Source organism: Poecile atricapillus, chromosome W (assembly GCF_030490865.1).
Source record: "Poecile atricapillus isolate bPoeAtr1 chromosome W, bPoeAtr1.hap1, whole genome shotgun sequence".
Lineage (NCBI taxonomy): Eukaryota > Metazoa > Chordata > Aves > Passeriformes > Paridae > Poecile > Poecile atricapillus.
Window position 1 is genome coordinate 12,752,622 of NC_081288.1, and position 26,846 is coordinate 12,779,467.

Sequence of the window (26,846 nt, forward strand, 5' to 3'; positions counted from 1 at the left end):
CAGTATAAGCAGAAAAAGCACATCAACTCCAGACACAATACTTAGAGGAAATTAGTTTAGAACCCAAGCATGGATGCAGCAGCAGGCTTGTTTCTTACTGGACTTAGAGCTTTCCTTCACTGAAATCTGATTCTGAATACAACTCAATATTGCCCCAACTCCCCCCATAAATATATGCAGTGAAGCTTTAAATGCAATGAAGCTTTTAGAATGAGACTGATGAGTTAAATATCCTCAAGCCTATACAAGGAAGTAAATGTTATTGCAAATTAATATGCTTTATCAGCTACCAACAGCAGCTCTGCATGTGTGAAACTCCATTCTCTTCCTATGCCTTTTCCACACTACATTTCAGAGATGTTTCACAATACAGTGTAAGACTATTAACAAAACAGTTCGGAAATAATTCTAAATGCAGAACTGAAACATCTATCATGTCTTGGGAAGGCTTAGGACTGTCAGAAACCACACGTTTCAAAGTGTGATTACTGTCCCTTGAGGAAGGCAAGACGTGATCCCCACAGAGTTAATTCAGTGCCAGCCACCTGCATGTGCTTGCTTCTGAAACAGTAATTCACCTCAGTTTTTCTATTTCTACAGCAGCAGTAAAGCAGCATCCTACTTAGGAAAATTCTGTAATAGAAGAGACAAGACACCTGTTAACCCAAAATACCTGTTACTGCATATTTAGTAAGACATTTTGAAAGTCTGTTTTCAGATTTAGTCTTCCTTTGAGAAAACTTCAGCCAAAATATTCCAGTGACCAGACCCTTGTTGTCAGTCATCGACATCAAAACCAATGCTGTACAACTGTGTAACTGTGATAGATATGAAGAATTATGTCTATTCTGCTGATTCATCTGCAGAAATAATGACAGCAATCTAATGTTTTTTCTTTTCTTTACTCCTGGACTATCCCTAAATGCCTGCTGCAACAGCCTCTTGGGTCCTCTGAAATTTCGAAGTATCTGAAAGCAGATTTCAACCATATTTCAATGTTCAGACAACTTAAAATTTTGCAATAGCAGCATGAGCACGAGCATAGCAAATTTAAGCCTACTTACTTTTCTGTCTGGCTTGTCCTAGTTGCTTTCACCGATCCCTTGTAAGGAGTTCAAAACGTTCCCACAGTTCATGAAGCTGAAAAACACTGACATAGGGATAGGCAAAATCTTCCTCTTTGCCTGAAAAGTGGAAGGGCATGAGAGGGTTGAAGGGAAACAGTTTAATTGAGGCTTTGGAAACGTTTTGACGGGTTTTGGGCTGAAGCTAGTAATGAAGTGCAGAGAAGGTAGTTTTTGTCGCTACAAGACTTCTTGGGAGAGTCGCTCTGACCTAAACTGACAGCCCGCAGCTTACAGTCGGAGGGGTGCAGCCACAACACGAGGAAATGACTGATCTCTCCCCCTCCCTCCTGCTTCCCCTTGGGTGCTGCGCGTGTTTTACAGCACCGAGCGGCGCGGGCACCGCCGCTGCCCGAGAGCCGTTGGGCGGTGCGGGAGGCGCGGAGCGGCGCTGGCCCGGCTCTGCCCCCGGCTCTGCCCCCGGCTCGCCGCTGGCCCCGGCTCGCCGCAGCCGCACGCGGGGCTCGGGCCGCTCCTCCGGGGACGGCGGGGAGCGAAGGGAGCGGGGGCGGCACGGGGCGAGCACACAGGCTACCCCCGGCCCCGGGGTGACAGAGCGGGCGCCACAGGCACCAGGAGAGCCCGACCCCACCAACGCTCCACAGCGAGGCTCGCTCCCCTCAGGGGAGATCTGCTCAAGGGGAAAGACCCCCTCCGCCGCTGACCCCGCGCTCACCCCCGGCCGGCCGGCCGCGCTCCGCTCACCTCCAGCCCGGCACCCCCAGCCCGGCACCTCCACCGCCGCTCGCTCCAAGGTGAGGAGCACAGGGGTGCGCGCGGCCGCCAGCCCCCGCCCCCTCCTGCCCCCTCCCGCCCCGCGGCCGCGGGCGCGCCTGGGACTCGTAGTCCCCTCGCAGCCCCCGCCGGGCGCGTCCCCGCCGCGGCCTACAAGTCCCAGGATGCCGCGGGGCCGTGCGCGCCCCCGGCGGTGCGGCCTGTGCGGGCGGTGCCCCGCCGGTCCCCCCGCCCGGAGAGAGCCGCAGAGCCGTGGAATGGTGGCGTGAGCGCGGATGGAAGAGTCATTTAACATCACCGAATGCAGCCGTCAACCAAGCAGTGCCCCTGTAACACCGAAACCGCATCACCCACGGCCTGATTCTGACGCCTCTTTAACACCTTCAGGGATGGTGACTCCCAACTCCCTGGGCGATGCCAGTGTCTGACCAGCCGAACTGTTCAAATTTTTTTCAGATGTCTATCTAGGTATAATTTTTCATCTCTTTAGGGGCGCAAAGAATACGTAGGTATCAATTTAATTGTGAATATGGAGGAATTAGTAGTGAAATACCTTCACAGATCTCATCTTTCAGTCCTTGGTTTGTAATGTTTTCCATCATAATGATAGCTCTCTCTCGCCCAAGACAAAAATGTTTTCTCACCTCCCAGATTTGGGTTTGTACACAGAATTTGTAGAAGTTTTTTTTTTCCAACTTGGAAACTCATGCACTAAGAACATGAAAAAATTTGTGAAACAGGTCTTCCTTGACATGGTAGCCCTTGTTAGAATTTAAGAGTAACTTAAATGTAAATGTAAAAGTGAAATACAGCACTTTAAATTTAAGTATTGTCAAACTGAGAAATTTCAAGGTCAAAACAATTCTAAAGTTGCTTTTGAATATGAGGTTTGTTTACTCAAAACAGGCTGTAACAAAAAGGCATTTTGTTGAAAAAATTCAGTGAAAGATAATGCCACGTACCTCAGACTTCCTGTGGACTGATGTTGGATGCCATTGTTATACAGAACTGGGTAAGTGGAAATACTTTGGGTAAGGCATGTTTGTTGATGGAGTTGTTTATCCAAAAAGCTAATTCTTTCCTGAACTTGGAAATCTGTAGCCTGCGTTAGAATGCAGGTATGATTCACTTACGAGTTTGTGGCCTGGTACTGAAATTCTGCCATTCTTTGTTACCAGTACAACATACATTGCAGTAACATACCACAGGAAGACTTGTTTATGCACCCTGCACAAAGAGAAAGGAGAAGAGAAAGCCTCAAACAAACACAGATTAGCAGATTTCCTGCTAGTAAAGTCCACCCATGTATAAAGCATTTTGAATGTTCCTGTAATCCTGAGGATTATGTTTCACTGTTTGTGTCAATGGTTGCATTTAAATACAAGATGGTTTTAATTTCTTGTGTGCATTTTAGTGTGATGCACTTGAAGGTTACTAATTATTTTTATTGCTTCTTTCCAGCATTGTCTAAAATGGTAAAAGATGCTGCGGTTCTTCAGCTCTGGGAGAAGGAGCTGAATATATATTATCTATATATTATCTATATACTATTATATAATTAATAATTATATAATATATATTATACATTATACATTAATTTAGATTAATATAGTTTATTAATATTAATATATTAATATAGTGATTAATATAGGGATTAATATAGTGCTAAACTCAGTAGCAGTAAGATGAAAAGAGGATTTTTTGGTCAAAAAAAGAATAGGCAGGGAAAGTTAATACAGAATAAACAATACAGACAATTCAGGAGAGTAAAAACACTCCTGTGGAGGAAATATTAGTTAAGGATGCACACACACCACTGGAGCTGTGTGATGACAGAGGGCTCAGTGTGAGTTTTGGGTGCTTAGTGTGAGCTTTGGGGGCTCAGCTGGCGCTCAGGGGATGGAGCAGGGGGAGCTACTGCTCTCCTGCAGCATAGGGAAAGCTGTGAGGTGCTGTCAAAGGCTAGATCCAGCACTCACAGCTGCCTGGAGTGGAGCCCCAGCTGTTGGGCTGGTTATATCTCAATGTCCTCTGACAGATGCTGATGGTGAGTATGGGCAGGGGAGGTAGCTGAGGGGCTGGGAGTGCAGAGTTCCGACACTTCCCATAAGGAACATCCCAAATGGGTCAGATGGGATCCATCCACTGGCTCACTCCTTATCACGCCCTAACTACTCTCATGGGTCTTCTGAGAATGAAACAACTTTCTAAGGCAGAAAAACCCCTGTATATATTTGCAGTCCTACAGAGGCCCTAGGACAGGTCAAACCAGCTGAATTAGTAAAGCTGTGGTGGATATTTCCATATGAAGTGAAACACATTTGATGTACAGGAATTTTCCCACAGATTTCAGTGGCAGTAGGCTTGAGTCTCAAATGCTGCTGTTAATTAGTTGCTACCCACATCCTATACAGACATATAACTCATGCCAAGCTTTGTAATTGTCCATAATAACACAATTACTCTAGCAGAGGCCCAAACACTGAGACATTTTCCTTTTTTTGCACTGAAGTTCCTTGAAAATAGCTGAACTCAAATAATTTAAAGTTTTCCCTGAGAAGGGTGTGATTTTAAATCAGCTAAGCTGTGTGTCCAGTTGTGAGTATAAACAAGTTGAATGGCTTTGCATGTGCTGTTTCTAGCCCACCTGGAGCTATAGGGGATCAGCAGAGTGTGTGTGTATGTGCATGATCAATGTGCAGAGAAAGGGGGACCTGGGGATATCAGCCAGCTTCATGGTGTCAGCAGTATCATCCTAATGCAGAAGTGGCCCTTAAACCTGTGACTACCTCCCCGAGTTCTGCCTTTGGCCCAGACGCAGTCAGGCAAACAGCTGAGCTTTCTGACATAGCTTCCTTGCCACTAACTTGCACAAATCTCCCCTGAGTAGCAGAGCTTAAAAGCACAACCACATTCTCTGCTTTTTTTAAAGAAGCTTAAGAAATTTGTTTCAGTCTATAAACCTAGCATTTGTCATCATCCTCCAGTATGATATTATTCCATTTCTGGAACAGCATTTTTATTTGGGCTTGTCTTGCTGTGTGCCAGCTAAAACTCTTCCCATCAGGCTCTGAAGTAATTAATCGCACAGGGACTAAGTCTTTAGGCTTACTGCCAGCTCAGTCCCTTTAGCTGAACCAGGAATAACATGGGGAAGAAAAAGCAACAGCCACAAAACATCAGCAACAGAGGAGAACACTGGACAATTCATCCACGTGTCACCTGTACAATGCTTGCATATACATGCTTGCATGCTCATACCTCATGGGTTTTTTTCCAGCAATAAAATCCACCACCTCTGGGTGGTGGGTGCTCTGTCTGCTCCTTCACTGAAGCACTGCAAGTGGTTGCATGGACTCAGCTGCTCTGGGTTGCCAACAGCCCTAAACAGCTCTTTAGGGCCATGCTTAACATAGGAAAGCCCTTTTGCTGACCTGGTTTCATTCTGAGGCTCCCTTGCCAGCTCAGGATAAAGGTAGCTTCCCTCTACAGCTGGCTTGTTCCTGTTCCTCCAGCTTTGAGTCACTAGTTAAACCTCACCAGAGCTGATCTGAGTGGGGTTTATCTGGGGCCTCACACTGGCTTCCTGCTTTGATAATACCCAACCCCATTGACTACTAATAGATGAATGATGAGGTGATGCTGTGGCAGCATTTACACCCTGTAACATTTGCCCTGAAGGGTTAGCAAGTAAATAAAACAGAACTATGTTTATAGATGTTGTCATGTCTCTTTCCACATGTTTTTCCTTTCTAGACTAAACAACTCTCTCTACTTGGAAGCTCATGGTTCAAGGGTCTTTTTTTCTGCTGCAGTACTTTGCAATCTCTAAAATTTGTTTACATCTGTGTTTAAGTGAAGGGCTCAACAGCTGACAACTACTGTCTTCTTTAGGAGCACTGGCAGCCGTATTTATATTTACTGTGTTTTATCATAAACACTTCCACTGATACAATGCAAAATGGCATTTTTTAAAAACTGCTTTATACTGTTGATTCTACTTCTATAGTTTTGTTGTCTAGTCCAGTATTTACCCAATTTGAGTGCTGGTACCTTGCTCTTTGACAATGTCTTGTCCTTGAGTGTATGTGTTTTGTTGTTTAATTACTACCCTTTTCTGTATATTGTCAAGACCATGTAAAGCCAGATTTGGTCCTTCAAAAATATTGGTGCTCTGCACATTTCCTCCCATTAAGAAAATGTTTTCATCTTTGGGTGAAGCAAGCTTGAGAGAAAAACATTTAGGCAAAATTATGAGAACTTCAGGTTTTGTTTACTTCAGGAACTCCAGCGGGTCAGAGTTTAATTTTTCTGTGCTTATGTTTCATTTCTCTTATGTTCTCCTTATTCTACTGAAACATGGCTTAGTGAGCTGATAGGAGAAATGAGGAAGATTATAAGGCATACTGAAAGAACCAAAAGCCAGTTTTCATTGTTATGCTAGTGACAATTTTACACCAGTAGATAAGCTTATTAGTACACTTTATAGCATTTTTATTGCCATTGATTATCCTTTGTGTCACCCTTGCTATTTTAACAACTGTTTAATGTCAGATGACTCATTACTTTCAGCCATATGGGAGGAACAATAAAAAAAACCACATTTACTGAATATACCATATGTGTATGCTGTGTGGGGTGTTCTAGGAATGGAAAAGGAAGAACTTCCTGGAGTCTGGAAAGGGCAGATAATACCACTTGGGAATCTTCCAGTGAGGAAGAGAAAAAGCTAGTGCAGAGCTTGTGGTGAGTTTGGGTAAAATGCTTTGTGGTATTCCCCTGTGGTTGTGATTGCATACATTATTCAAAGGAAATAAATACAACTGTGAAAAGCAGCTTCTCTAGTTATGTTGATCTCTTGCCTGAAAAGTCAGGCAAAGTGCCTCATTGTATCTAAAATCTTTAAAACAAATTAATTCCCTGAAAGCACATTAGCTGCATACGCCTTTAAGATTATCACCCTTCTATTGACATATTAAAGCAAATAAAATTATCTTAAAAAATAGGAATGTTTAGATCTTACAGTTTTGTTTGTTCAATGGGCAAAACTCTTATTACAATGTTTTAAAATCGCTTGCCCAAACATTAAGTTGTTATATTCTTTAATACCCTCATGTTTTGTCTTCCTGCTATTTCTCTGAATAGAATCATTATCTTTTTTCAGGGATTGAAAGTACACAAAGTACACTGGTTCTCCAGAAAAGTACAGTGAGTTTGCAGGAGGCTGGACTGTTGCAGCAAGTTTACAGATCATCCAAAGGTCTGTCATGATTTTGACCACACCAAGCTTGACCAGTTGGTCACTGAATGACCTCCTCTTTTTTTCTGCACTGCTCAGGTAACTGTGATCAAAAACCTCCTAAAAATTAAACACATGGTTCAGCTGAAGATGGATCTGTAACAAACATCATTCTGGTTCAGACAGGTATAGTGCCAGAAGCAGATGTGCAAGATGTAAGATTACAGCAATGCTTTGTCATTCTCTGATAAGGAGAAGCTCCAGTAACTGTTTAGACCGGAGAAAAGGAAGCCCAGGCAGGGCCTTATTGCTCTCTACAACTACCTGAAAGGTGGCTGTGTTGAGGTGGGCAGCAGTCTCTTCTCCCAAGAAGCAAAGTATAGGACAAGAGGAAATGGCCTCAAGTTGTACCAGATGAGGTTTTGATTGGATATAATGAAAAATTTCTTCACTGAAGAGGTTGTCAGGCATGGCACAGGCTGCCCAGAAAAGTAGATGCGTCACCATCCCTGGAGGTGCAGATGTGGTGCTTAGGGACATGCTTTAGTGGTGGGCTTGGCGGTGCTGGGTTAACAGTTGGACTTGATGTTAAAGGTCTTCTCCAACCTTAATGGTTCTATGATTCTAAGAATTACCAGCTTAGTCTGTTTGGAACAAGTTTCCTTATGTGCCACATTCTTTTTTCTCAGAGCTTGGAAACAGTGGTTTACATTTTTTGGTTTGCAGATAAAATGAGAGTGCGTATTGATCCTGTTGCATTCATTGCGCCAGGACCTGTTCCGAGGACCGTGTTATGCCCAGAGAGGAGACGGGGAGATCTGGTGGTTTATTTTACTTGTAAAGTGCTGTTGTGATGTGCTAAATATTAAAAATGTCATTAACGTTTGCTTTAGATTCTAGGTATTTAGTGGAAGAATTTGGTTTATGATTTCATGCAAAGCCCCCATGGCTTGAAAAGTCTAACATCAGAGTTCTTTGTTGACATTATCTTTATTGAAGCATGGATCTTTAGCTTGGTTCACCATAAAGTGAAGCATTTTATTTATGATAATAGACAGTTTAGGGCTATCGGGGCATTATAACGTTGCTGGTGTAGATACAACTTTATCAGAAGATACAAACATGACCCGCAATAGAAACAAACACCGAAGAGAACACAATGAAACGTTCACCTTTTACAAAATCACTTCATTACTACAGACACCAAATGGCAGTTACTGTAAGTAAATCAGTTTCAAAGAACTGACTACATTTAGACAGGGAATTGGGAATTTCTGTTTGGGGCTTAATCCACAAATCCTTAGTAGAAAAAAGTTTAATGTCAAGCATTCTTTTTTTATCCACAAAACAATGCTAACCAACAGACATATCAAAGAATAAGACCGAAGGATATCAACACCTTTACAACTACTTTTGCCATTATCTTCTGGATTAGGTACTTTGATGATTTTTTTAATACATTTTGTAAGAAGGTAAATAGCCCAAAAATCAGCAGCAAAAATATTACAACAACAAAACAAGTAAATACAGTGCCAATATGTCATGTTGTAGAAGAGAATACAAAGAGGACAAACAATGATAACTTAATCATATAAAATGACACAGAGCTGAAATACAGTGCACTTAAATAACTATGTGACAAAGAATGTTAAATTCTGTACTTAATATGTAGGTTTTTATAAACATAAAATCTGAAAAGTCTTTGTGCTTAAATTTTTTTTCCTGTTAAACAGAATAAGTTGCTTACTTCCAATACTGCCACTGTAACTGATATTACAACAGATCACAATTTTCACAGACACATCAACATTAAAACATTTACCTATGAGAAAATAAGTCACTTCTCATTAGTTCACAGTGCGAAAAAGTGGTGTACACTCTGTCTTGAGAAAGGCTTTCAGTTATTCATCAAGCCAGTTGCAGAAAAGTCCTGATACCAGATGCAGTGCTAGATTTAAAGAATGGAAAGCAACACATCACATGTTGGGAGGAAAAAAAAATAAATTTCTCGTTTCTTCATGGATATCGTCTAAGTGACCTTCGTCTTCTGTTGTAGAAATGCCTGAGCCCATGTTGCCGTGAAAAATTCATCATGTAATTTTGTTTGCGAGTGCTGTTGAAATGAAAGGGTGAAAAAAGAGTGTCAGTTTCTTTTATATGTAGTGTAAATTCTTTTGTAGCAGTGAGCCAGTGGGATTGATTCTTCTTTGTCCTTGTAGACAGACTTTTCAAGTCTGTGCAAACTGGTGTGAAGCACCTTTTGTTTAACTTTTGTTTAAATTTTGTTTAACTTCTAAGGTACAAGGCAATTTAGAATCAGTCCCACTTGGCTTTCATTTAGAGTGAGTTATCTTAGGGAAAGGTTAAGAGCTTTCAGCTAATGAAAACTGGTGCTGCATAGGGCCAGACTCACTAAAACTGTGTGCACACCTCATAGCATTTTTCTACGGGGTTTTATACTTCAGTTATCCTTCTGTCTTTGATCTTAACTGCTTTATCTTGAGAACAAAAGAAAAGCTTTACTCCATTTCATTATCTTCTTTTCCCGTATAGGAAGTGAAGTACAACACTTTTATTCAGATTAATGTTTCCCTCCCCTAGGCACCCTCTTCCAAAATGAAAGGAAGGTCTGGGAAATAAGCATCATCATATCTGGCAGGAGACCGGGCAAGAGAGCCTACCTGCAGCTGAATTTAGGAAGGCACACTTGTTTGGAAGACCTACCTGGAGTACAAGGCCCATCCCACCTAATGTAGGTTTCTACTTCTCCCACTGATGGAAGAAGGAACCATGAGAGGGCAGATCTGTGAAGTGACAACCTGCACTCAACAAATCTCCCATTTGTGGGTTTGAGGAATATTTTCACTAGTGAGTTTTGTCTGTAAGAGGTACTTACTCATAATGTAGTAAGTCATACGTTCCTCTCTAGTACGTAAGCTTATTTTTAGTGAATATGGCCCTTAGGAAAAAGGAGTAATTGTGTGCTTTGCAAAATACCTATGATTCTCCACAAGCAAAACCAGGTTTTGCTGTAGTATGCTAATTTAACCTAAAACAATCTGGTTAACAAAATTATGCCCCTTTCATGATCTAATCTTGAACACAATTGATTAAATTGATTAATAGTTGTCATGTCAAAATCTAGGTTATAAACCTCTAAGGAAATCCAAGTAATTTCCTGACTTTGCAAAAAAATTTTTTTTATTTTTTTTTTTTTTTTTTTTTTTTTTTTTTTGCCACTGGAATGTACATGCTAGAATGAAATAAAGACCAGCTACTGGTGACAGTGAAAGAAAACAGATGTACACTTGGCACAACTTTTGGCACTCTCAGGGTAAGGTAGAGCTCAAGAACATCTGGCAATTGAGAGAGGGGTTAATGCTGACTTATGCAAGTGCAAAGGAAAAAGGTCTGTGCTGATTTTTAAGTTTTGTGTGAGAGATTGATATTGGTGAGTTTATGTAACTTTTAATGCCACTTGGTAGCTCAAGTGCAAAGCAGCTCTGAACATCAGTCTTCATTCTGGTCGTTAAGTCATCAGAGTGGGAGGCCACCCTCACTCCAATGCCAGGTATCTCACTGATGAAGGCAGGAGGGAAATTATGACCCTGAACTCACTCCTGACAGTGGCTGCCATTGGTCATGAAGCTTCAGAAGTTCTTAATGTTTCCTTTTCTTTAATTCTCATTGCCTGGAAAGTGTGTGGTTCCTCAGACACAGGGCCTTCAAGGCCGCATCCCATCTCTCAGAAGAGCATCCTAACCATGAGAGGATAGAGCACCTAGCTGCTGGGGAGCTCTGCAGCCAAAATACAGCAGATGGGCCTGGGAGAAAGCACAGCCCAACTCAGCAGATTTGCTCTTTGCTCTGGGTACATGGGACCAAACAGAGCCTGCCAGTGTTTGGCTGAAAAAATTGCCATTTCTGGACCTGGTTAAATTTACGAATGAGCTTGGTTTTGTGAGCCTCAGCTTGGACAGGACTTGGACAGATTGGGCACATGCTGAGCTGCAGTTCTTGGCCCAGGAGCCTTTTCTATCCTGCCTTTGGTCTGCTTATGTTCAGCAACAACTCGGCAGAGATGTTCAGAACCTGTTTTGGACACTGCTATGTGCACATGGCCTCTATTTCATGTCAAATGACCAACCATTTTGGATCTGGCCTTAAAGGGATGGTGAAGATGTTTAAAACAATAAACAAAGGCATAAAAAAGGAAAAGAAAGAATTGAAAAAAGGAACAAAGGAATGCTTACCTAGTAGTGTAGAAGGGATTTACTTATTTTTTTATGTATATAATTTTGTTACATTGAAAGATGAGCCAGGTGTTAGAAAGAAGCATGTATTTATGTCTTACACTGAATACCATAGCAGTGCAGTGTGTGAAAAAGAAGATAAATCTAAATTCTCAGGAACTAAATGTTTTTGGGTTTTTTTTCCCTTGCATTAATTTAGTTTAGACTTGTCCTCACTGACAGGAGACAGACTTTCCAACTACTGGTTGGATGCCTCAAAAAAATCTTGATGCCTGCTGAAGAAATACTATGATTTTCACTCTTTCCATGGGTACATATATATACCCTATGCATTATAATATTGTATCTTATGGCACCACAAAATCAGAGTTGATCTATATTTATTTTTTAATTAATTTTATATATTGTATGTATTTATATATTTTATATAGGAGACAAGCACTGTATAAGAGAGATCAATAGTGCTTTATAAAATCACAAGAATAATTATATAATATAGTCTGCAAGAGTACTTACACATTCCTTGCATTTAGTGGATGCAAAAATGTTTTCAATACTACTAGTCGTGATTTTAATTTTTATTTTCACAGAATGATTAAAGACTTTACCATATTTTTGCTATTGTTTTCTTGTTCAGAACATCCAAAATGTGCTGGGCAGCATCAAGCTATATTAGCAATAGACCCTTCCATAATGGAGGGTGTGGTTTTCAGAATCAGTGGCAACTTGAAGACTGCTTTGTGAGTGTGTAATGAACTGGTCAGCACTTGCTGAGCTTTCTGTCTTTTCTGTGCATTCACTGAACCATCAGTCAATCAGAGTAGTTCAGATCCAAAGTTATCATCTGTATGTTACTGATGGAGCACAAAGCAAAAAACAGTTACAGGAGTGACTGCTGTATAATCTGACAGTTTTGAGTGCACTTTTAAAAAATAAACAGAAGATAATACTGCTTGAATTTATGTAAGAAACCCTAAAATATGTTCCAATGAAGTACCTGGAGTTGTGCTAGTGGGATGAAAGCAATATGCTGCCAATACAGAAGAGTGAAGACAAAACTATCTAGGGCATGTTCAAAAAAATACCTACAATAAAGCAATTTAGGAGAAGGAGTCTCTCTGGACTAAAGTCTCTTTAGTCTTTAGTAGAGTATTATGTTTATTGCATGTTTCCTAAAGCACAATTTGAACTACAGAGCTGCAATTTAAAGTTTATGAAAACGGAACATAGCCAAATGGAATGAAAAATATGCAGTACATAACCACAGTAAATACTAATGTAATTCATTATTTGTGTGGTTTTAATTGACAGGGCACAAAACAGGAACAAAATAGAAACAAAAATATTTGGAGAACAAAATTAAACATGAAAAAAGCCTTAGAACACAGCAAAGGTATGTCCCTCAAGATTAGGTTTGGAGTAAATTTTGATGCTGAATTACAAATGCTTTGTTAGGCAGGTACTGTAGTGATAAAAGTCATGTGCTCTGACTGAAATTCTGAGGGCTCATATCAATGGCAAATATTCTTTGGCTTTGGTGGAGTCAACACTTGAACCTAGAGCTCAGGAGCTATACTGGTTAGTGTTATCTGTTAACTGCGACAGCACAAAGCAGCTGGGTTACATGAAATGAAAGCTCTACCTGGGGCCACTGGTTCTGTGCCTAAGGTGTGGCTATGCCATGGTGCACTGCCTGGCTGCAGCTGCATCTCTGTGGTCATTTCTTACAGAAAAAGTGGGAATTGCCCCTTGACTGCCCATACAAGTCTCTGGGTGCCCTCCATCAGCAAGTCTCACTGTACCCTGTCAGAGGCAGAAGTCCTTCCCATCACAGCTTGGTGAAATTCCCACTGCAGTATGGCTCAATCTACTGAACAATATCTGCTAAGTTTAACTTCCCCCACGGCTATCTGAGGAAGCACTGCAGGATCAGGGCCCTCAGGAACTGTGTGGCACATCTCAGAGTATAAATGATTTTCCACCAACCCATCATTGACAAAACTTTGTGAAAGAGCTCTAGCTGTAACAGAAACATACATTTAATACTGATTCAGGCAAAGTACTTACCTTATTCTAGTGTAAAACCAATGACAGCAAACAATGAAATACAACACAAGTTAGAAAATGCCTTTCAATGCATGCAGCACTGTGATTAGTCATAAAACCCTGATGAGGTTTAGAGGCAATATAGGACTTTTCGTCTCTTTTGAAAATAAAAATTGAACAAATTATTTCCTCAGATTTTAAATCAATGTTTAGATTTTTATTTTCTATAAAATTCAGCATGCACTTTTTAGAAACATAATAGAAATGTAATAGAAGCACAAACCACATCATATTAAATTTGGCATAAATGTTGTGAATATTCAGATAGTCACCTGATGTTTGAACTACTAATGTTCTTTATTGTAAATATCTTGATACTTAATTTAAATGCATTTTTCAAATCTTTGTTTTTTACTAAAAAAAAGGAAGCCAATGAAAATGCTTTTCCATATTTCCATATTCCACTTTTTTGTTAAATCTAGAATATATAATTTGTATTTAATTATTCCAAAATAAAGATAAACATTCTCTGCACCAAATGCAACATAACTTCTCACTAAATCATTTGTGCCAAAAATGTGAGACTATCTCAACAATGAAGAGCATGGAGTGATGGCTATGGAGGGATTCATTCTGTTATCTATCAATTAACCATAAAATAGTAGATGGAGATAACATTTCTTGCATTCCTTGCACAACATAAATTCCTTTGGATCACATAACAAGTTTTGGGGAAAAGAAAACAATATCAGACCCTTAGTGTTCATCTTATAACTGTCCTTTATTTCTCAGTACCTTTGAATTAAGTTAATGAGATGTCTCTAAGGGCCTGCCCTATACACAAGGAAATGGCAGTTGTGTAATGCACATGCAAAGAAGTGTGAGGTGTGTGTGCAGTGGGCAGGCTGAGAGCTGTGCTTCCAGAGAAAAACAATGTGCAAATGAAATGCAGAATTGGACATGGGCTCTTCTTAGGGCAGAAGTACAAGGGAAGAGAAAAACACTCTTTCACCTGTGATAAAATAAATTTTTATCCTAAGAAGAGCCACATGGAACACATGAGAGTTGTGCCCAAAGCTTTCTTTGCAAATGGAGAGAAAAAACACTGCACTAATGAGAAATAATCAGCACTAGCTATAAAAGGGACTGGATAATTAAACAACTTGTATCCTCTCCCTACCACAGGACAGACATCAACTGTTAAGTTGGCAGGATCAGTTTAATGTATAACATTGTCAACACAGGTGTTTGGTTTCACCTGTTTAAAAGAGGTACTCAATTGAAGCACCCTTTGCAGCTGCCTCACAATCTTAAAAATACAGCTTTTTATTGAGTGACTTAAATAGTTCATTCCAAAGTGGAATGATTTTAAGTGAGATACAAAAGTTTCCATCTTTGGCCTTTTTTATCACTGCTAGGTATGTTGCGTGCATGTATAATCTGCAGGTTGATTTTTTTCCCCACAGCAATTTTCTTGGGGATAAAAGGAATCAAAGAAATGGCATCCTGAAGGAATGTTTGCTGGTGAGAAGATGGTGGCTCTTGACTCAGAAATCAGCTGAACTGAATGGTGTCATGACCTGACTGTGCATCAGCTGTAGCAGTATCTGCACTACAACTTGGCAGCTAGGCCTGTGACAGAACTAATTTCAAATCTTTGGATTGCTGAGAAGAGTTGGGCCATGAAAGCATATATTCACAGATATGCCCCTGGGGCAAGCACTGTAGGGAGAAGCAGGGACATCCTCTGTTTTGGATGGGAAATAAAATCAAGAAAATTCTTACTTGCTTTACATCCCTACAGATCAGCTCTCCCTGCTGGCAGGTGCTTTCCCTGCTTGTCCTTTTACTGCAGTCCTTAATCTGCTCAAGGAGAGCATGGCTTACTTGCCCGTGGCCTGAGGAAAAGCTGACACAGCACCTAGGTGTGTGTCTGGGGAGCAGGAAGCCAAGCCAACATGTGGGCTGGGAAAATCAGACCTCTGTCAGCCCAGGGTAGTGAAGAAAGCACAAGAGTAGATGTGTGGAAAGCCAGGAATTTCTCTATATCCCAAACCACACCTCCTGGTGTAGGTTGGCTCCTTGCCCTAACACCTCACAGGCTGAGGCTTGCCTGCTGCATCAACATGGGTACACAGGTCACAAACATGAAAATCTAGGACTGAAACCAGGGCCAGTGAGGATAATTTTGGTGGCTCTGGAGAGGTGTTTGTGGGTCTCATCTAGGTGAGTGGTGGAATGCAGGGTTGTAAGATGACTGAATACAGACTGTATTGGACATGGACCATCAATGGTTTTTTATCTAGGGATGTTCATGGCCTTCTGAGACCAGGCCAGAGTTCCAAAAGAAACGACTTCCAATTTAGGAGGCACGGATTTTTCCTAAAGTATCCCAGCTTTGGGATGAATAAGCAAGACAGAAGCCTATTGACTCTCCAATGACTCCCTGTTATTGGGATATTATTGGAATAGTATCCAAAACTCCCTATTATTGGAATGAATGGGAAGAGGTAATTACAGAACCTTGGTGAATGGTTTAAGTTCAGGCTGTGCCTCTCTGCAGCCCTGACTGAGAGCTCTGGGGTGTCTATTACCCACAGAGCTCTCCTCTGGCAATCTTGGTGGGAAGGGAGAGCACCCAGAGGACTCTGCCTCCTGACCTCTTACTGGAGAGCTGCCTGGGAAAGGGGGCTTGCTCTTCCCAGGAGGAAGCAGTGCTTCTGTACCCTTCATTGGAAAATGAAGGAATATTAAGAATGAAAGCCAACTCCTATCCCTAGTACTCACAGTATGATTTCTGATAGCCCTGGTGTGTGCAGGATCATCTGGGGTAAGTACTAACAGATACTGATCCAGGCTCCCTTCTTGATACCCTGAAGCATTCCATGGAGGTGACTGTCTTCATCATTTAGCAGGGGAAGAAACTGAAGTGCTGGGGGTAAAGTGATCAGTGTGAGGTGGCCAAGTGAAATAGCAGAGCTATAGAAAAACCCAGGTGAGAGTATTTATTGCTAAGGAAGTTGCAGGTTACTTGCAAATAAATCTGAGGAGGCCTATAGAATATTTTGATGAATTACAATGTGCAGATAGAACTTAAGAAAAACAGAGTTAAAGGGACCTGTCAGATCTGAGCACATGCCAGCATAGGAGCCAGAGGCACCATGACATGTAATTCTGCCCTTCCTGAGAGCAGCATGTCTCATGTGTTGTAGTTAGCAGGGACTGGAACTCTCCATCTGGCCTTTGGGAAATAAGATGTTATGGCACTGTGTTTCACAGGGCATGGTAAGGGAGAAATCAGTCCAGTTTGGTCTGTCTTTCTCTGTGGATTGTACCAGATGTCACTTGAACAGGGTGGAAATCCTCTGTCTCTAGCCTGATATTTAGGGCAATTTTCAGAAGAGCCTTAAAGCTCTTTAACAGGACTAAAATAATAGAAAGGAGGAGACGCTGTCTGCCCACCTGGTTCCTTCTCCTGCTAAGGTGTGATTACTTGCTATGGCCATTCTAGTATAACATATCTCACATGACTTGTTACCACTCAACTTGTGTGTCTGGTGTACAGCCTGGCAGATCTCATTGTCAGAGAAGTTCTCCACATTTCAGCCTCAGAATAAATTTTAAAATATCTCTTTTATTCCTACTTATGCCCCCGAATGCAGCGCTTGGGCTGATGGTTAATATTATGTCTTATTTTTCCTCGTACATGGTTTGTTCTGTTAATTTTATTTTTAATTGCAAGGTAGAAAGACATGTGAATATTTCAGAATGACCAGTTCCCTTTTCTGTGGTTTCCTAAACATGGTGAACATCCTGCAGGCTCATACTCTTCCATATCTTTCCTGATGCAGCATCATACAGCCATTGATTAACTAAAACAGGAATCATATCCATCTCTCTCCTCTATTCCTTCCCATTTTAAGCTTAATGTTATGGAAGCAGAGCCCAGCAAGGTGTGTAAAAGCAGCAGAGGGTGTACAGTTACTCAGTGTTGGGACCAGTTTGGTTTGGGGTTGGTATGAGTGCCATGCAAGCTGGTGCTTCTTGGTGGAAAGGAGAACAGGACTAACTAGCAATCAGACAATTCACTTTGCTATTGTTACAAAACATTACTTGCAGTGCTTCTGCTAATTCAGAAACATCATAGCTATAATTACACACTCTGGAGGTTATCTAAGCCTAGTTTCTTCATTGCTTGTTTTTAAATTGTTCAGTAAAAAGAATGTTTGAACCTATCTATGGAGCAGGCTCGCCTCTCTTTGCCAACCACTGCCAGCGATGAGTTCCTGCCCGGGAAGCCACTAGCATTTCACTTCTACTGGAACTAAAGTGTTAGAGAAAAAGCAGGTCATCTCTTCGTGATGCAACACAGGAAAAACGGGTTAGCTGCCAGCGAAACCCATCTCAAGAATGGGAGAATCAGGAGGGTGCAGACTTGGTAAAATCTTGACAAGGGGATGAATATAGAGCTCGGACCATAGGAACCTGATATAGTGAACCCTGTTTCTGAACAGTATCCTTCTTACTAAAAAAAGGAAATGAATAAGGCATTAGTTGCTAACACAAATTTTTAAGAGGCACAACAACATTACTTTGTGCAATGAACAATACAGAAGAATCTTTTTTATCTTTGAAAGGATATAGATCAGCCTTAAATGGCAGCACAGTGTTGAACAGGAATATCCTTTCTTACATCCCGGCAAAATAGTTTTTTGCTGCATTACAGGACCACAGCAATACTTGGAGATGATAAAGCCCCACTTTCCCTCCTGCATTTTTCCACGATGCACAATACACCCCCCTGCTGTGACACTTACTTTGTGTCCACATTAACTACTGACTGTTGCAGTCAGGGCAGAGCATCAGGAAAGATAGGATTTTAAAGGTTTCCCTTTGAGAAAGGATTCCCTGGGCCACAATGGTTCTTAATGAGCTTAATACTCATGTCATGCTGGAGAAAGTTCAGTGCTTTCTGAGGTGGGGTGGGATGAGGTGAAGCTGATACTCACAGGACGACTTCTACGTGGTCCAAAGCCCACTGATCATGACCTGTTCCGTTGTGGCGGGGCTGCCACCAGCGCAGTAAGACTCCTTTCATCCGTGCCTCCCTGTCACACAAACACAAGAGCCTGTGAGGCCTCCAGACTTGGTGTTTTGCATATCCCTATCTATCCCCAAACAGGAACTGAGAGCAAAGTCAAATCACTTTTATGTCACTGAACATCAACACACTGTACACGTAAAATACTTAATAGTTAAAAATGCACACAGGTAGGGAGGATTTTTTCCCCTTATCTTCAAAACAAGTGTTCTTTCTGTTTTTAAGTGCATTGATAAACTCTAGCCTGGAATTTCTTAATCAGCCTTCCTCTTAAGTCTTTGTTCAAACTCTCACCAACATTTTTTCATCAACAGTGATGCAAAGATAGGTTATTTTTTAGCAGAAATGTAACTTGTGCACTTAGAGGTAATGAAATATGACGGGGTACTCACAAGGGAACATTATAAGACACTCTTTGGGCTTGTATAAAGTCCTTTGGCTGATGCTGTGCAATTACTTGCCATGTAATTCCATTATTTACACTGTATTGGAGGAGCACTGCCTTGTCTACAGTGTTAGGATCACTCAGATTGGTATTGCAACTGTCTGTTTGTGAAATACTTCCAATTTGCAAAACAAACATGATTTTGCTGTAAAACACAGAGAGAAAAGGTATTTTCAATATGCAAAAGTATTCAAATAGGAACAATAGTATTTCTAGGTTTATTGCAGTTAACTTGTAGCATTGTCAAGATTCATTACTTTAACATGCAAAATAAACTGTTCTCACATCTTTAAAACACAGCTTTCCTTTCAAAATAATAGTTTGCTATGTATAACATTGTTGCAGGCAGGATCAAATTCTGTGATATATCTGCACAAAACTGAGATGGATAAAAATGCAAACATGTAAATGAGTGTATGAAAAATTTAAAAAGGACAAAGAAAGGCTGAATATGAGAAAGTGCCTAAAATATATATATATCATATTCTACCTGTGTGTTCAAGTAAGAAGAGAAGAGCCTGATTTATATCTGGACCACTGGCCAATTCATTCTGTTTCTAATCTTGCTTTGGACACCTAAATATAAAACAGTCCTGAAAGCTGTCACTCTGGTAAGAGACAGCACAGGCTGGTTACATTTGTTTTCCATGGCCAAAGAGGCTCAATAGACGAAAAAGATACTCCTGTTCATTGCCAGGTGAATATAATTCTATTTGACAACTGAAATGGAAAAATGACCCTGTAATTACCAAATAACATCTTTAGTCATAACTATTGTGGAGGCACATACAAACATGGGATTTGTCTTATCAGATCAGGCACTGGTCCAGGCAGTCTGGTGTCCAGTCGTTGCCAACAGCTTCATTGTCAGTGCTGGCTTACATAGACAGTGCTCTTTGGGCATGATGAAAACATCTGACTTTTGCATCTGACATCCTCAGTCTCCATCTCCCAAATGAAAGTCACAAAGCATTTTGCCAACCCTAATGTTTTCTGCCAGCCACATCCAACTGCATGGCACAGCCAGGTCAGTCCATTCTCATCTGTACTGGCCCACATGGCTGCACATACATGTGAAGAGTTTCCTTTCTCATGAATTGTTAAAAGAGCTGTTTAGGCTCAAACCATTACCTTGCTCGGGTGAGATCCAGAGGCTTGGTCACAGCTTGTCTTACTTGACATCCATTAAAATAGAGTGAATCTCCATGGGCATAGGGTGCCAGCTGTCCACATCCATTCCCTATCACTCCCCCCTGAATGGTTTCCCAGTTTATTTCAGTGACTCTTTCAGATTCAAAATTATCTTTAATATAGCTTGGCAGATCATGGCTAAAAACAGAGCAGTCATCACCTAAAAATGACACAGCGAGGTTGTAAAACGCAAAAATGGAAAGAATGGAGAAAATTGAGTTACAAGTCATTGTAATTCCTTTCAAGGTTGTGGCTCAATATACACTGTGAGGACAGTCTGAATATATTTCAGCAGATTCATTAATAATGTATTAATAATGATATACAGCAGTATCTATGTGCACATACATATACAGACTCAGCTGAGACTGTAAGTCTAATTTTTACAGCAATATAACTTTAAGAACTACAATACAATTTCTCCTGTTTTGCATTGATACAATAGGAGAAACCTCAAATTGCTGGTTGAAGGCAAATATGTCTAAAAACTCAGAAGGGATCTGGTCTTATAAAGTTATGAGGCTCTCCTGGAAGACATTAAACACTGGCTCCACTCCCACAAAGCACTTAGAGGTTACCAAGGGCACTCAAGTACCATAAGGCATGTGCTTAGCTGCATTGAGACTTTAGAGCAGAACACTCTGTCCTGATGGGGCACAAAGTCCCTTACAGATGCCAGTCAGCAACATCTGGATCCCGTTTGTGCATCCTCTGGGATGCACCCTTGGAAGGATGCATGGGGTGGCAGCCAATTCTGGGTAATCAAGTGGCTATGTTCTGCCTTCAATAAAGTCTGGATGGACTTTACATACAGTGCCAGACAGGAGAGACTGCTGACTCAATACATAATGAGTAAGGAGAAGAAAAAGCTGTAATTTGGAGCCCTGAAAAATTACTAATTTTGAATTTGTTACTCAGACATTCCAGTGATGAATTTGGATGTGATACATCACTTTGTCTTTTTGTTTAATTTTGAGCTAGACTAGACAGTAGTAGATGTACAAGAGAAAAATGAAAAATGGAACCTTGGAATCCTTCATCACAGATGCAAATGGCTCCAGTTGTGCAATACCCGTGGCCACTGCACAGCTTTGGGCATGCTTCCCCAATGTACACATGATCAATTGCCCAGCTCTGCTTCTCTAGTTCTTCTCCCTTCTGAATCCACCTGAACTGGGTTGCACTGCAAATATCAAAATCCAAACACTCTATTAGGAAACATAGCAATTAAACACATCTGTACAGTGGTGTTCTAATACACCAGCAGCAATTGTAACCAAAACTGTCATATGAGGGGGCTGTGACTTCAATAACTGGAAAGACCCATCCTGCTACATCATTTGCAGTAGTGACTTCTATTAATAAAAAGCTTCCTGAAGATCATTAATTATGTATCAAATCTAAATAGGCAATAAGAAAGAACTTTTAATTCACCTAGTAAACCTAGTTTAATTGTTCGTAGTAAACCATGCCAGCAAGACAGCTGTCACTTTATTGAACTGACCTTTCAGTAACCTACCTGGATGAGACATGGTCAGGCAGCTGGATAGTTATTCTTCTCCACATAGAGCTGTTGACAGAGTTATAGATGGTAGCTTCATGGAATTGAAATGGGGAGCAGCCAATGCTATTAGATGAGGAAGGAAGGCAGTGTGTCTGGACAAGTTGCCATGAGTCTGTCCTGTAAGAAGCACAAAAATAAAATAGAAAAAAGTTTTTGAACAACTGAAAAAATAATGAAAGGAAAACATTATTTCTCAGGGTGATGAAATTGCCTGTTTTACTAAACAAACACAAGAGATTGTCAGCAATAGTTTCCATGCTCTGGAGACACAAATAAACAAGAGGTGAGAGGCCAAAGCACAGGTGCAGCCAGGGAGGATGTTTGAGTGTTGTGGAGCCCTTGGTGGTGGTACTCCCAGCAGTATGGTACATACATCTGCTCTGGGCTGCGTGAGAGAAAGATTTATTTAGGAGGCTGCTCCTTAGCCTCTTACAGTGTTCAGAAGAGACCCAGTAGACTTTGCTACATTTTCAACCACATTTATTTGAGCACAGAATATACCTTCATTTTTATAAATTATAATATGCTGTTATTCTACAGCACATGAGGCAGTGTTACTGTTAGCTAGTTAAAGACCAATTTGCAGTTAAGTAACTCCCACTTCATTACTTGGTCTTGTATCCTACTAAATGACTTTCTTGAAAATGTGTTTTCCTGTAAGCACATTTTTAACAGGAACGTGCTCATGATTGTAACTACAAGCTCAATGCCATGAATCTGTCAACATCTGGGATAAATTATAAAGAGAACTTATGGGAGTTATATAGACAAATCCCAGTGCTTGCACACAGGCTTTGTTCAGATTCTGTTACAACATGAATAGCAAAGCAATTGCTTTGATAAATAGAAGCTCTCTATGTTTTTAATGTCATACTATTTCTTTTCAGGTCTGTGTATTCTGCTGTCATTTACCTGGCATCCTTTGTATACTCCAGCATCACTGAGTGGAGGTCCCCACAAGAATTTGCCTCACAGCCAACCACGATCTATAGCACAAATAAAATCAACTGCTATAACAAGTCAGGTAGACATTTAAAGTGAAATATAATCAAGTTATGTTCTCCTTTTTTGTGTTTCTTTATTGGGTGTATGAGGGATTGTCAACTTAGAACTTGGGCAAAATCCATCAAAAGTGGATGGAAAACAAAAGACACAGTACTTCAGATACTGTTTTTACTTAAAGAATTTTACTTCCTTGCTTCGGTTATTTCCTACCAGAATCCTAACACTTTATTTCTAGTCCAAATTAAATATCTGAACAAACATTGTTTCTGAAACAAAATATATGGTAGTTCCTTGGCATTTCCAAAAGTGAAGCACCTATGAAATTTAAAATCAATAATGATAAACATGTGGACATAAGCTTTAAATCAGTCCAATTTAGGAACAGAATTATTCTGAATATTTAAAACAATAGACATATTTGTTCCATATTACAGTAGAAAGATTACACTACCCAGTGTACATTACTGATTAGATAATACAATGCTGAATTTCAAAACCAAAGAGAAGCCATGCTAGAGCTGAGTTCTTAGTTTAGAAATAAAATCTTTGCTGTGAGTGGTGAAGAAAAATGGGGAGAAGATCAGGAAAGAAAAACTTTGCAGTAAGAGTTTAGTAGTATGAGCTATTAAATGCTGATGGGTTATCATAATTTTGGTCTTAAAATAGAGGAAAAAGATGATAGGCTGGGTAAAATAAGCATCTTGGAGGCAGTCTTGACATTCAGTAGTAAAAAACTTAAAAGACTCCTCTTTTATATAATTTCTTTGGTATGCTGAGTGGGGAAGCAGTGCTTTAGGGATTATATTAGTCAATATAAAATAGGCAGTGACATTGAGAAAAGGTGAAAATATTGATCAGTGGAAGATGGAAAATTCTGGAACTATCTTGTCAAACAGAAGAGCAAGAAAAAAGCCAAAGTAAGAAAGTGGATTACTATTTTAATAACCCTACTTTCATGCTAGTTCCTGGTTTATTTAAGACATGGTGCTTGGGGAATGGCCAAGAACTTTTCTGGAAAACAAGTACTTGTTGCCTTTGGCCCTGTATAGAATTCTGCCTTAAATCAAATTAAAATACTCAGAAATGTTTCTCTGATGGTTTAGATCATTTTCCATGACACAAGGAAGTAGAATGGGCACTTCTACTTGAACACACTTGTATTTTCCTTATGATGCTCTTCTCCAGCCTTTTCTCCCTTTCCTTTTCTGTTGCTTCACAAATTAGGGGAAAATAACTTATTCTGCATGGCATCTATTCTCACCTTAGAAAGCAATTCCTACTGTATCTGATGATCCAGTCATTTCAGGAGAAAGGTATTAGACTTCCAATTCCTCTGACTAACCCCAAAAGCATACAGACAGTCAGAATATTTTGACATTTTTCATTTGTGCAGTCTTTCTGGTTCTCATTACCTACATCTCATGTTTTCCTTGAATTTCTAGTAAAAAGTCACTATTAATTATTCATCCAATTGGGCATCCTAGATGGAAGAAGATTAATTTTTGGAGACACATCAGATGAATTTTCATTGTGTTATTTACTTTGGAGAGAGGGAATATTTCTTACTTTAAACTGCATCATGTATCCTGGCTGTATAATGAGCTCCCTGGAGGACAGGATGTTGTGTGTTTTATCCTTTTTCTTATTTGGCCAGTAGAGATGGAATGATGGATTTCCACAGAATCCTGCAGTTCTGACTGCATTAGGGTAAAAGCTCCAGTTTTCTTCATGAGAGGTGCCTTCTATTAAGATGAGTTAAATAAAATTACTGCACTGTCTTGGTAAACATCAAGGCTTAGTAATGAATCCACAGAATCACTAGATAGAGTACTTTAGTGATATGGACACTACATTTATGCTATCTGCAATGACACACAGTAAGCTACAGAGACATAATAAAGACATTAATCACCAGTGAGGTGATAAAATGTTTAAATAATAGTACTTTTAAAAAATATGATGAAATAAAAGCATAATACCAGAAATATAAATGAAATGAGTTGGACTGAAAAATTTCTGTGTATATACATGTGCACACATATACATCTGAATATACATGTGTATATATTTATATATATGTATATATGTTTACACATTTCTATTAATAGCATGAAAAATAGCATATAAACAGCATTAACCTACAAAATGAAAAGTTTACAGAGTTAAAATAAAAGGAAGTCTGCTTGCTAGCTCACAGGGCTCAGGTAAGATAAGAACAGATAATGCCAGACAACAGATGAGGTGTGGCAGCTGTTTTACCATCGTCAAACGTATCCACCAGCTGGCTGGGGTTGATCTCTGCTCCCCCGATCAGGATGTTATCCAGAGCCCACTGTGCCCGGTCGGGGCCGGGCACCACGATCCCGTTGCTGAGGGTGAAAGGCTGCCACCAGCGCAGACGGGTGGTGTTGGTCAGGGCGTGCTCGGGGAGGAGGATGTAGTCGTGCCTCACTGAGATGTACTTTTGGTAATCCATCTCATGGAGCAAAGTCCAGGATATCCCTAGAATGAAAAGATGCAATAAACCCAAGCATATGGTAGAACCTTCTAAAGGATTAAAATAAGATAATAGGTAACAAAAAGGAAAGCTCTATCAGAAGACCATAGCTATAACTTCTAAGGCTAGTTGGCAACTGTTACTCACTGCAAGTGTAATCTTGTAATTGTAAAAAGGAATAATCAACTTGGGTGGGAGCCACCGATTACTGAAATAAAGCAGGAAGATTATGGAAAACTTCTGAGCAATAGATTAAATTTTAGATGGGGAAAAAAATCTTTAAATGGACAAAAATAACTTCACAATTAAGAATTAGCTTTTTATTTTGGATCTCTGACAACTTCTCAGGTATTCATGGTAGATGAATACAGAACCAGACTGTAGCTCATCTGTAAATACAGTATGTACTTGCCTCCATCAATGGAATAGTCTAGCAGCACTCCCTCCTTTCTGCAAGTCGGTCTGTGGCATGTTGTCATGTTGTTTTCACTTCCAATTCTCCCCCAGTACTGTAGAAACCTAAGAGTAAATGTATATGATCACATCTGTTACACTTGCACAAATAGAGGTTGCTTTCTGCTAACAGACATGCTGAAATTGTTCCAAATGCTAGCATTTTTAAGCAAGGAACATTGATGCACAAGTACTACAAATGTTTCAAAAAACATTGTCTAGTAATTTTCATGTGAACCTCATGGAATTCAGCTAAGAGCTGCCCCTGGGAGGGAGTAACCCATTGCAAATGTACCAGCTGGGACAGGCTGGATGGGAGCTGCTTTGCTAAGAGTTCCCTGAGAGTCCTGGTGGAATGGGAGCTCACCATGTGTTAAGGTGCCCTTGTATCAATGAAGGACATAAAAGAAGTTGGTAAACTGAGGCAGGGTCAGTAGAAGACACCAGAATGATTGGAACCAGAGCTCAGAGCCAGTGGTCATACACTGAAAAAATAGGAAGTTGCAAATGGATTTAACAGGGGGAAAGAAAAGAAAAAAAATATCACTCTGAGAGTAACTGAAGACTAGTACAAGTGTTCCTGTACAGACAAACAGTTGGATCTCTGTTCTTGGAGGTTTTTAAAGATCCAATGGGACAAAGTCCTGGACAAACTGGCCTGAATTCAGTGTAACCTGGCTTTGAGCATGAGGTTGAACTAGAGACTCCCTGAGGCCCCTTCCTTACTGTGATTCAGCAAACTTGCAGAATTTCAGGAGTCAGAGTGTGTGGCTTCATGAAAGCCATGTGGTCAAGAGAAATGATGTTGAAGTTGCCTATGTCATATCCTTAGCTTGTCTAAACTGACAGAATTCCACTGCTCTCCTGATAAGTCATCCTTTCCAACAGCATAGGAGTGGAATGGGTCTTGTATGAGGACACAAGAGAGGACACCCAGCAGAAGTTCTGCTCGGAACTCAGTGAGAGACACAGCTGGTGCCGCCAGGACTGATGCCCTGGTGACTGGTGTCTTGCCTCTTTGTAGGACAGAAGTTGCTGATTCCAGGACATCTCTGGACAAAGGGACCTAGTGCTTCACCTGGACATATCAGACCCTTTCCACTGTGCTAGGGTGAGCCTTGCTCTCTGTGACTCACCTGAAAGCATCAGCAGCTTGAGAGTCGTAATCTCATCAGTGTGTGCCTCAGGTAGTG

General features: G+C 40.5%; 3 protein-coding genes across 8 annotated transcripts in view; 1 reads left to right on the top strand and 2 right to left on the bottom strand.

Annotated features, from left to right (window-relative positions):
• LOC131591455 (prestin-like) overlaps window positions 1–1,927 on the bottom strand; it is a 33,132-nt gene extending 31,205 nt beyond the window's left edge. The window contains exons 1-2 of one of the 3 annotated variants that reach the window (XM_058862175.1): window positions 1,830–1,927; window positions 1,065–1,184 (exon numbers count right to left, since the gene is read on the bottom strand). The gene's annotated coding sequence lies outside the window, so the exon portion shown is untranslated. The remainder of the gene's footprint in view (window positions 1–1,064; window positions 1,185–1,829) is intronic. The other 2 variants (XM_058862176.1, XM_058862177.1) reach the window with 2 other exon arrangements.
• On the top strand, window positions 1,191–26,814 carry LOC131591456 (dapper homolog 3-like). Of its 4 annotated transcripts, XR_009280378.1 has the most exons (6): window positions 2,048–2,327; window positions 2,802–2,871; window positions 6,507–6,605; window positions 7,024–7,119; window positions 9,700–9,850; window positions 10,356–10,466. XR_009280378.1 is itself a non-coding variant. In XM_058862178.1 (3 exons), the coding sequence occupies exons 1-2, from the start codon at window positions 1,391–1,393 to the stop codon at window positions 2,802–2,804; spliced, it is 492 nt and encodes a 163-aa protein (XP_058718161.1). In that variant the 5' UTR covers window positions 1,191–1,390; the 3' UTR covers window positions 2,805–2,871; window positions 9,700–10,320. The 4 variants fall into 4 exon arrangements, 1 of the variants encoding a protein (XP_058718161.1); XR_009280377.1 differs by lacking the exon at window positions 10,356–10,466 and having other exon boundaries at window positions 9,700–10,320; XR_009280379.1 differs by lacking the exons at window positions 6,507–6,605; window positions 7,024–7,119; window positions 9,700–9,850; window positions 10,356–10,466 and adding exons at window positions 22,586–22,722; window positions 26,678–26,814.
• Window positions 13,425–26,846, bottom strand: part of LOC131591457 (reelin-like) — a 225,268-nt gene continuing 211,846 nt past the window's right edge. The window contains exons 54-63 of the mRNA XM_058862180.1: window positions 25,613–25,719; window positions 24,963–25,205; window positions 24,270–24,445; window positions 22,611–22,684; window positions 21,654–21,815; window positions 21,160–21,317; window positions 20,075–20,294; window positions 18,891–19,088; window positions 18,407–18,505; window positions 13,425–13,554 (exon numbers count right to left, since the gene is read on the bottom strand). Coding sequence (XP_058718163.1) covers window positions 13,425–13,554; window positions 18,407–18,505; window positions 18,891–19,088; window positions 20,075–20,294; window positions 21,160–21,317; window positions 21,654–21,815; window positions 22,611–22,684; window positions 24,270–24,445; window positions 24,963–25,205; window positions 25,613–25,719 — 1,567 coding nt within the window. The remainder of the gene's footprint in view (window positions 13,555–18,406; window positions 18,506–18,890; window positions 19,089–20,074; window positions 20,295–21,159; window positions 21,318–21,653; window positions 21,816–22,610; window positions 22,685–24,269; window positions 24,446–24,962; window positions 25,206–25,612; window positions 25,720–26,846) is intronic.